This window comes from Andrena cerasifolii, chromosome 10, assembly GCF_050908995.1.
Source record: "Andrena cerasifolii isolate SP2316 chromosome 10, iyAndCera1_principal, whole genome shotgun sequence".
In the NCBI taxonomy this organism is placed as follows: Eukaryota; Metazoa; Arthropoda; class Insecta; order Hymenoptera; family Andrenidae; genus Andrena; species Andrena cerasifolii.
The window spans coordinates 2,000,892-2,012,036 of record NC_135127.1 but is presented as its reverse complement, the minus strand read 5'-3'; the positions used below and the strand labels follow the sequence as shown (position 1 = coordinate 2,012,036).

At 39.0% G+C, this 11,145-nt stretch overlaps 1 protein-coding gene across 2 annotated transcripts; it reads right to left on the bottom strand.

Moving 5' to 3' along the window:
* Positions 1–6,521: 6,521 nt before the first annotated feature.
* Positions 6,522–10,622, bottom strand: LOC143373764 (cyclin-dependent kinase 2). Of its 2 annotated transcripts, none has more exons than XM_076821295.1 (5): positions 10,263–10,622; positions 7,738–7,933; positions 7,390–7,683; positions 7,083–7,286; positions 6,522–6,998 (listed from the first exon to the last, which is right to left on the bottom strand). In XM_076821295.1, the coding sequence occupies exons 1-5, from the start codon at positions 10,376–10,378 to the stop codon at positions 6,888–6,890; spliced, it is 921 nt and encodes a 306-aa protein (XP_076677410.1). In that variant the 5' UTR covers positions 10,379–10,622; the 3' UTR covers positions 6,522–6,887. The 2 variants fall into 2 exon arrangements, with proteins under 2 accessions (XP_076677410.1, XP_076677412.1); XM_076821297.1 differs by having other exon boundaries at positions 7,390–7,662; positions 10,263–10,619.
* Between the last annotated feature and the right edge of the window lie 523 nt (positions 10,623–11,145).

The window sequence follows — 11,145 nt, the reverse complement described above, 5'->3', positions numbered from 1 at the left end:
CTTTGTATAAGTTTACCCGATTTCCAACTAGGAGAATCCCACAGTCACTCGGACTATGAGCAATAGTTCTCATTAAGTAGATGTTACGAGCCGAGGGCTGAGGTCTGAGAAGGGCAGCTGCGAAGCCAAAGATTGAATTTATTAGTTTGAATTTATTAATAGTGGAAGAACTGGTGCCTGGGTAACACCGGGAGCTGCAGGAAGGTGAATGTCAGGGCCGAACCGGTGCCTGGGTAACACCGGGAGCCACCACGAAGGTGAGTTTTCACGGACGAACCAGTACCTGCCTAGCACTGAGAAAAATCAATGGTTGAATTGGTTTCAAAATAAAAAATTCTAGGATACAAAAATATCAAAGTATATTCGAGCTATTCGTCTACGAATGTAGGTCCTAACCATTACAAATTTTAAGGTGTAATTTGTCGCGTTAACTAAATCCACCTCTTAGTTCTAACGTAACGAGAAATGTGGTAGTTGCTTTTAAAGAATAAGAACTGTATACTGCCTAATAGCAAATTTACGTACTGTATGGTTTGGATTGTTTGGAATAATGATCGAAAGGGAATGGAAACTGATGTTGGGGATACGAATAATCTCGGTTTTCTGTGAGAAAAATTGGTCACGTAGCATCGTCGCGTGGGGGGCTGCATCCAGGCGTATGCATTCCAGAACCCCCCAAGAGGGTTAAAGTTAGCGACAACGGGGGTCTCTGTACATAGATACTTATAATTTGGTTACTGTCTACTTTTTCTCGTATAAAGTAAAACTTAACGTCCATATATTTGGTTCGCTTGTAGAACTCTGTATTGTACAATACACGGATTGCACTTTAATTGTCTATATTTATCGCAGCCGGATTATCTGACTTATAGTTTAGGTCTTTTAACACTTGGCGATACCGCTTCCTTCGATGCAGCAGCTGCAGCCACATATGCAGACTCCGTTGTACAGAGAGTGACTAATTTTTGTCGCTGAAACTACCAGGTGACTAGTGATTCGCCAATAAGGAAAACATAACCAGTAGTGTGGACCTCCAAGTAACTACGTCACCTGCAAAGGGTGCATTTGAATACCCTGTTAAATTGGCATCTAACTGTCTCCCGCCGGTTTCGTACAACAGCCTGTAGTTTGCAGTGTCAACCAAGTACATGAAAATTCTTTTAACCGCTGACCAATGACTCTGATTGTGGTTATTGTTATACAGGATCATACATAACACGATCATATAACGTATAGAGGACACGCATTCCAGCTCAACCTGGCTTGTTTATTCAAGCGATACCGCCGAGCTTCGAGCTCGCATGTTTTGTAAGAAAAAGTGGGAGGGAATGAGGAAGACTGAATGGCAGTCGAATATGAAAATAACTGAATATGATCCAAATCACATCGTGTTTGATCATCAGGCTGTGGTCTTTAAACGCCAGCCATCGGCTTCTTACAAAGTAGCCGCCGGCGCCTGGCTCGTGTCTTATTTCACGGTTGCCTTGTTTCGACTCTTGTCGCTTTTCACGCTTGACTGGTTCCAAGAGGGATTTCCCAGATGGTGAGGCAAGGCGAAGATCATAAAACGAATATTTCTGGCGATCATATAACGAATATTTACTATACCTACTTACTTCTTGACCTTAAACTTCTCCAGCCAGGTAGCCATAAGGAGACTTCTGTCTCTCATTTATGCGGCTTGGGAGTGCCTAGCACTTCTCAACGCTGGCAGATCCGCCCAATCATCCGATCAAATGGCTCCAACAACATATAGTTGCGATTAATGTTGGCATCCCATTCGGCAGGAGCAACTCTAGCTGCAGTTGTGTAACACAACCCCTTACGTTTTGCAGTCCGCTCCCTCTTCATGCAGAAAACACCCAGTATTCCACACTGAACACTTCCCATAACGACGCTACTACATATAGTATTATTTATCGTCGCCAGCCATTAAGTGTTATGGGCAATAGCGTCCGCACCGGCAATTTGGACGCACATCCAGCCGAACGCCGCAACGTTTGTTCTGTACCATCCTGTACCTATCAACGAGTTCGTTGAGATGTACAGAAACTCTAACTACCAGTTTAGGGGATCTGAGTCGACCTGCCATTGTATCAGCGTCTGGGAATTTCACATCGGCTAATGACTGTAGTCCCTCATGAGTTAAGCGTTCAACATCCCGGTATCTCAGCAGATTTCTGTTGAGCCAACAGTTTGCAGGGAATGCGCCATCAGGCAAGGGGTTTCATACCTTAAAAAACTCGAGCACTTACGTAGGGTGAGACATAACACTCTTAAGCGTTATAACTACATTCCGTAATACGGCCGAAACTACCAGAGGGTATCTTAGGTAGTTTCACGCCCACATAGGAATATGTGGCGCGCCACCATCAGGAAGGTTGATTTTAAGAACATCTCCATGTGGGGTGTTAGCACTTGTCACCATCTTAAAGTATTCCTCTATTGGCGCGGGCACAGTCATATCCTGAGTGGTCAGTTTAGCGGTAGATTTGATTCGTCTTCGGCAAATTAGTCTTTACAATTATTCACTTTAACGTGATCGATAATTGTGTCATTCAGCATATCAGTGTATGCGTGCTGGAATGCGCAGTATGGTACTTCTCACCTTAGGTGAGAATTTAACCCCTCCAGCTCAGCGTACATCTTCTCCATAAGTACTGGAAATTCAGGAATGTCCAGGTTCTGGGAGTATGCCCTAATTTTTCCAGTGAAGTTCCAGTGAAACCCAGACTGGTTCATTCACTCAGGTAGGTCTAGGATGACGTTTTTCACATGTGGATTTCTACTCGTTCTAGGAGGGCCGGTTTTCCCGAACTCTCCGCACATGAAGCGTTGGGACCTGTCCGTAGGCTTTCTTACACGGTAGGATAGATTTTGGTGTCTTCGACTTTCTTCCCATTGAAGTCGCACATACGTCTCTAATTGCAATTCAGTTTGTAGCCGAACTTGTTTGATCCAACTTGTGTTTGAGGAAGTACACCAGCACTGTCCGGCTTGCCCCCTGGGAGGCAAAAGCCGACCCGACCATCATCCGTCGTTGTCATGGCGCACAGACGCGGCCGATTCAAAGCAACAATGAATGTCGTGTTACGTCCCGAATGGACTTTCTACAGATCACCCCGAGCGGTTGGAATGGTCAGTCGGGTTCGCGCTCTGTTAAGGTGCTAAAGCACGCCTTGACTATACTTACCCAGGAAGGGGAGGGGGTGGGGGGGTGTTGAATCAATTGGCACGCAGAATTTAAGGGAAACCATAAAAGAATAAAATATATTTTTAAAGAAAGCAAAATGAGATTAACATACCTAGAGACGGCGCTCTGTCTCTGCTGTCGCTCGCAGGTGTCCTAAGATAACGCACAGCACGTTTGTCGTTTATCGTTCCGCTCGCTCGCGGTGTCGCTGAACCAAGCGCAGGTCGTGGTCGCTCGTTGTGCTCTCGGGTAGCACACGGAAGTCGGTGAACTTGACGTCTATCGAATCGCCTTCTCTCGCTAGTCCGTATCGGCGCGTAAAAGCACTCCCGGCGAGGCCGTTTCTCGGTATATCGGAACGGAGATACACTTCGCCAAACCTGATGGGCCGAGTGCGATTCGCGAGATAGACACTGAGACGGAGACGCGTTCTAGACGGCGCGATTCGCCGTCGATACTTCCTAATTCGAGCTCTGAATCTAACTGTCGCTACTGAGTCCTCCAGTTGAGGGCTGCGCCTCGCACTATCGTCCGCGAATGGGGGAAATCGCCCCTTCGGCAATCGCCGATCGCTCCTTATTTGGAAGCCGCGCTTCCAGCCGACGACGGTCACGTTGTCCTTACGATCGCTTCGCAGTTCGGCGCAACGTGACTGCCACGCGTGAGGCGATTCCGCTGAATCGTCTTCTACGAAGGAAAGCGACGCGAGGACAGCAAGCACGGGATGAACCGATAGGGGCATGTAACAGTCGCCGTCGCGCGTGGCGTCTGAGCTTCCTTGTCTACGGAAATGTGACGGTCGCCTTTTCAGCGTCGCAAGGTTTCCTTGACGACAAGTCACACTGCTCGAAAGTGAGGATGGATGGAGAAGCAGACGCGTGAGGGACCCCTAAACGGGACAGCGCTGAAGTACCACTGTCCTATAATTTGATGTCTCGTCAATAAATGACAGAAAAAATCGAGATCCATCGATGGATGACTCGGAGAATGGTCCATGGTTGGAGTGAATGCACTCACCCGGTTTCGATGTTTGTTCGACAGAATCTTGTTTGTTGAACCTTAGCTTATATGACATCTGATAAATTATGATGCGTGGACCAAACAAATAAATGTGATATATCAATATCTGGCAGATTAATTTAACCATGAAACGTGGCTCTGGCTTATGTTCGTTGATGTTTTCTGAATGCGAGTGTGTGTCTATGTGTGTACGAATGTGACATGGATACTTACCCTCATGAGTATAATGTAGAAAGCAGTCATTTTTACATGTTTAATAAACTACATTTTAACAACTTTCACAGTTGACAGGCTTCGCAGAGAGTCTTCTTTATTGGAGATTATTGCTCCCAGTATAAGCGATCGTTGCCGATTACATTTTTCAGCATCTATTTGTTAATATGTCCAAGTCTTTCGTGCCATTCTGGTAAACTTGTTATGGGCATACTCGCTTTACTGTGTTCATTGGTTTTGACCACTAGGAAAAACATCCGTTACACGTCATTGTTATGTTTGTGACCGATTGTTTGAACCACATTTCCACGTGTGAAAATGTCTTCTCTCTGTCAGTTTCTTCAACAGTTGCGCACAAGGACAGGGTTACCACGAATGGTCGGTACGCATATTGACCCATGTGACGTCACTTGGCTTGGATTGACTTGGCGCTGGCATGACGACACTTCGTCACCAACCAAATATATATTATCATGTTTCCCTTTTCCTATACTGTGGCGTCATATACGACAGTACGCCACTATTTAATCAATACGTATGGCATCGCTGCACAGTGCACAAGGAGAACAAACACGCTTCCACTGCGCGTCCGTTGCCATGTGGCCTACACATGCGCAGTCTTGCTCAGGCTCGCACAGAAATAACATAGACGTAAGTTATTTAGCGGTGGGGGAACGCCACGCATGCGCGCGATGGCGCCGCGACGTCGAACCAATCAACGCCTCCGGAAACGATGGGAAACGAAACGACGCCAGCGCCAAGCCAAGCCAACTAGCCAAGTCAAGTGAGGTCGCAGCCAACCAGCGTCGACAACCGATTTCCTTGCCTAGTTGATTTGGCTTGACGGTGGCGCCGTTTCGTTTCCCACCTTGGCGTTGATTCATTCGACGTCGCAGCGCAATCGCGCGCATGCGTGGCGTTCCCCCATCGCTAAATAACTTACGTCGTATGTTATTTCCATGCGACCCTGGTCTTGCTTACATGGCTGTTCACACAGCCTCGCAGCGCACTCATATTCAAATGTCAGCATATTAAACTGCTTTTCCAAAAATATACATGCAATAGAGTATATATTTAGCAAAATATTTGTGTAATTCTTAGAATTCAGGAAAATAAATATATTAATTATAATACATTATTACTAAATTGTATAGGAATACAGAATGGTCCACTCAAAGCAGGTCACCCGCTTATCTGGTTTAGTTGCAATAATAAGAAGTATGATTCGTACATAATTTGTCTACATAGTTTCAAAGAGCAAGAGTATTGCAGCAAAAAATTTTATCATGGTCATTTTTTAAAAGGTTCAAAAATCACTAATGTTTTTTGCATATAATTTTCTTGTAAAACAAATTTGTGAATTTCTCTTGGAAAATGTTTATCCTGTAAAACCCGTTCGTATTATGGGAAATAATTAAGTAGCCTATTAATAAAATGGATTAGAAAATTTTATATTTTGCAAAGTACTATGTATAAAATCAATTTCAGGTTGAAAATAATTATTGTTAGTTACGTTTGTAAGCATAAAAGAATAAAATAGGTTTTTGTATTCTAATAATACATGTATACTACGTATGACTTTAAGGAAATACAGAACTTATTTCCTACAGGATAAAAGGCAAAATGTTTTCAATTTTGTTCTTTATAATTAACTACATTCCCCGTCTTGGCTTCGCCCGAAATATTAGCGTGACTGATTCATAATCTATAGTCTGCAATTTGTAAACTTGAGAGCCCTCGGCCACTTATTTCCGCCGCAGTGCTGTTTCACAAGCGAGAAGCGCTCGCCCGGTCGCCGCCTGGCGGTCGCGTCCCGATCTACTATTATTTAAAAATCAGTATTTAAAAAAAATAAAAACGTTAGAACCTTCCTCTCGCCAAGCCGAACAAAGTGATGTAACACACTTGTGCGTACAGTTCATATTTACTGAGAAACCGCATTTCAAAGTATGCAACTTCAATTTTATATAATAGTATAGATTGTGCATATTTCCAGATAAATAGTTAGTGGAATTACTCAATATCAACAGGGAACTGGATGGTAGCAGTTACTGATAATAGGTATAGATATTTTTAAAATAATGTATGTGTAGTATATGTATAAGTGGTTTTTAATGTACATAGCAAAATATATCTTCCTTACATAAACGCATTTTGTATGTCGGAATTAGAAGTACATTTCAAAACATTACGAATTAATCTCGAGGTACTATGTCGTATTTTTATTTTGTTGGCTAGTTTCTCATTGCGGTATTTATTTATGTAATTGGAAGATGACTGTTCAGAAACAGAAAAAAGAAATATTTGTTGAAATGAAGTTGATGAAAAAATATGTAGTCCGCAGTGTTACTAAGAGATTCTAAAGTACTTGATATTAACAGTTATATTATTGGCAGTTTGGTGCTATCATGAAAAAGAACTATGAAATATAGTAAATTAGAAGATAGTACATATATCTAGATTAATTTTTCTTTGGCAGTGGTGGTGGGACTAATGTAACTCCATTAAAATAAGGATGATTTAACCCTTTGTTTGCTGTTAGCCTCTGATTGGGATCATAAGTCAAAAGTTTCTATCAAAACAAAAATTATTGAGATTAACATGAAAAAGAAACTGAATATTCGTTTTTAATTATTGCTGAAAACATGATCCTTACCAAAAGCAGATCCTCGGCATCAGAATCGAAGGAAGGTACAACTTCATCTAAACATCGAGGTTCCCATCTTGGAAACATTGATGTATAATCGGTTAGCTGTGACACACCTGGCCAAATACTTTCATCAGGTGTGCCTAATGTACGAAATATCCTGAACAGCTGATCTATTTCTGAATCACCTGGGAATAAAGCTCTCCTGGTTGCCTATAATAATAACGTTACTATTTTGAAAAATTAAAACTAGAATGGAATAACCAAATTTTTAATATCAACAATTCCTATTTTACTGATATCAAAGTTATGATACCATCTCTGCAAATATACATCCGAGACTCCAAACATCCACTGCATTGGAATACAATTTCGTTCCTAAAAGTATCTCTGGAGCTCGGTACCAAAGGGTTACTATTTCATGTGTATATGTTCGGACAGGAACACCAAATGTTCTAGCTAATCCGAAATCTGCTAATTTTATGTGGCCATCCCGATCTATTAACAGATTCTGTGGTTTTAGATCTCTGTGTAAAATGCAATGAAGATGGCAGAAGGAAATTGCTTTCAATAATTGATATAGATAACTCTGTAACAATAACAGACTTGTCTTTGAGCAATGCATGCACCTACTTGCAACGTTGATTATTTTTGAGCGCAATACCTTTACAAGAGCTTGATCTAATCCTCCTTTAACAGAATCTAATAGTTTCTTTAAGTCCTGTTGCAAGAATTCAAAGACAAGATAGAGATGTTTATCCCCATCTACCACATCAAACAACTGAATAATATTTGGATGAGCGAGATCCTTTAATAATGATATTTCTCGAATAGCAGTGGACGGGACACCTTCACTTTCCCTGATGCAGATTAATATTACGTTATTAGATGCGTGTATTAATATTTACCGGTAGAGGACACACAGCACTACAGTTAATTATTCTGTCCATTCAGATAAAATTACATGAAAAAAAGTATATTATACATAAATATGGAATAACTTTTTTTCTCATTATTTTGTAGAACTAAATTTTTATACTTGTTTTATAGAATCAAAATAATATGCATATACATTGAATATAATTGTATACTAGGGCGGAGTGGAAAATTTAAATTTGAATTTTCAGTTGACCTGGGTGCGGGATAGTTGTCTTTTGATTAACCAAACACAGCTGTAAAAAAATTTTGGTTAAATATTCATGTCTACAGGTTCCTTTTTCTTCTAAAAATGATCATATAATCATATAATTATATAAGCATATAATCATATAAGCATATAAGCATATAATCATATAATCATGTTTAGAAGAAAAAGGAACCTGCAGACATGAATATTTTTCCAAAATTTTTTACAGTTGTGTTTGATTAATCCTCGTCAGACGGCATAGGTACAATTGTAACTTTTGCGTTTGTAAATTGCGATAACATTTTTTCGAGAAGCCGGGGAGGGCTGAAGTTGCGTGACATCTCTAAATTTTTGTCTAGATTATGTAGTCAAATTTCAGAAAAATATCTCAACCCCCTTCCGAGATAGGGAGTCGAGTCGAGGGTTGCATCCATAACAGCAGCATAGGCACAATGGCGCCCCCATATATTTTGTATGAAGATGATGCAAAAAAAAATAATGCGATTTTTTTTTAGTGATAATGTTATTTTATTATAAAAAAAGTAAAAAATAGATAATTTACATTTATAAAAGAAAATTTGGGAAATTTTTTTTATTGATTTTCATTGAGTATAAATGTTATCAATTTATCGTACAAATTATACCGACAGTGAGAATATTCATATAAAATATGTGAGGGTGCAATTGTGCCTCTGCCATCTGTTAACGTTGTAAAATTGTGCCATCTGACAAGGGTTAATCAAAAGATAACTATCCTGCACACAGGCCAACTGAAAATTCAAATTTAAATTTTCACCTATATAGCATGATTATATAATCATTTTTAGGAGAAAAAGGAACCTGCAGACATGAATATTTTTCAAAAAAAATTTTACAGTTGTGTCTGGTTAATCAAAAGACAACTATCCCGCACCCAGTCCAACTGAAAATTAAAATTTAAATTTTCTCCTATACAGTATCGCTCCACCCTATTGTATACTTTGTAAGAATAAAGAAAAGATGAAAGTCAATGTAAGTGAACTTAAAAAGTATGCACATCCTGTTAACTCCATAGTGAATATATTACATTATTACATTACATTTAGTAAAAGTAGGTATTATTAGAGAAAATATTCAGTAAGAAATCCCACTGACAGCGTTCATAAATGCGATGAATTAATTAAAAAATATAAAATTAAAAACCAGGCGAGCATGACACAATGGGACAAGCTGAATAATGTGGTGCTACGAAAATTTAGTGTAACGTGGCCCCTGCAGATTCAGCTGACCCCAATGTGCAAGTTAGCAGATGTGTTAGCAATGTGTGCAAGCAAAAGCCCTGCCGATATGATAATTGAGCTGATTATCTCCAAAAAGTTATACGATAAAAACCAAGAACAATATTCAGATAATAATGATGTAATAACCTTTGAAATATATAAATCATTCAAAAGTTTACAGCTCGAGCAGGTTATTAGATTAAAAAACTGCTATTTAAAGAAGATATTTCATTACTCGAGTAACTACTTTTATGAATATACAAGTTTGTATTTATGTATCATGTATATAAGCTATGAGAGCTTTATATTTTACAGATCTACAATATTGAGAAAGCAAAAAATAATATATATATTTTTGTTAGTGGCATGACAAATTTTTATAAGTTAAAATTAGTACAGATTAATTACATTCAGAAAATATAATATACATGTGTATATGTAATACCGTTCACTCTCTAAACAATAAAATTTGCTTCCATTGGATTGAAAATTATATTAGTAATTGCTAAGCGTATTTCTCTAAGTTCACGTATGTATATACATGTATATGGAATAATATTCGTAAAAATGTTACACCTTACAGCCTTAGCAAAACCAAAAACGCAGGATCTACAATCTATTTAATATATCTTTAAATGTATCGTAGCTTATTCAAGTGAATGTTAAAAGCTTTCCGTTGATGCTAAGGGTGGTGTACTTTGATTTCGCATTTAATATAAGTATGTCGCGAACGACACGTCACCCGGTATAGAAACGAATGAAAAGATTAAAGAGCTTTTAATCAAAATATTACAAGTGACGTACGTCTCGAGACGAATTTTCTTAAGTGCCACCAGCTTCCCAGTCAGCTTATCTTTTGCTTTGTAAACCACCCCATAGGTCCCTTCCCCTATTTTTTCGATTTTGACGAAGTTGTCCATAACCTCAACGTCACGCTCGACGTTGTTGCTGTTATTTTGACACTCCGTCGTAGTTGTGAATTTTTTATCACTGTCTCAAAATTATTTGGAATTCTACGTTTATGTAACATCGACAAAACACTGCCAACGATTAACAAGCAAATATTTAGTCGCCGTTTTAGCAAAATTCTTTGTTTATCAACACCGAAAACTAACTTGACATGCGTGCCCCGTAGCAGCCATTTTTGTTAAGAGAATGGAGAGGTTTAGGATAATCGATTTGAGGAATCGATACAACTGAACGATTATTCACCCTGTTAAATAATTAGTAACGTAACAGGTGAATGAACTTGATAACAAAGAAATAACTGGCAGTTCGTTCAACTGTTATTACATGCGGTTTAACTATCACAAAAACGATTATTAAAAATTATGATGACTTCGAATGCTTAATATCTGAAATTATGTTTAAATTCTTAATTTCTATATGCAGTAGTATTAATTTTAATTTGATTACAAGGTAATGTATAATACACAAAACTCTATGAATTATGTGTGAGATACAGAAATACATACATATACAGGGTGTTCCATTTGAAGTTTCGCATGCAATTATCTCCTAAACTATTCGTTATTGAATAAAATGTTTCAACTGAAACTTACTTTGTTTCAGGAGAGGCATCTTGTGATGACGACAAATTTTATTTACGTGGACGTGTCTTCGGAATTTCGAGTTGACTTTTGTTTTTTTAAATGAAACTATATGTTTTCATTCAAATGAACGTATA

Excerpts from the sequence above, each read along its gene's own strand:
- LOC143373764 (XM_076821295.1), bottom strand. The coding sequence starts at position 10,378 with ATGGACAACTTCGTCAAAATCGAAAAAATAGGGGAAGGGACCTATGGG. Across the intron at positions 7,934-10,262 it reads AAGAAAATTCGTCTCGAGAC|GGAAAGTGAAGGTGTCCCGT; the intron begins GTACGTCACTTG and ends AATCTGCATCAG. Across the intron at positions 7,684-7,737 it reads TAGATCAAGCTCTTGTAAAG|ACAAGTCTGTTATTGTTACA; the intron begins GTATTGCGCTCA and ends CATTGCTCAAAG.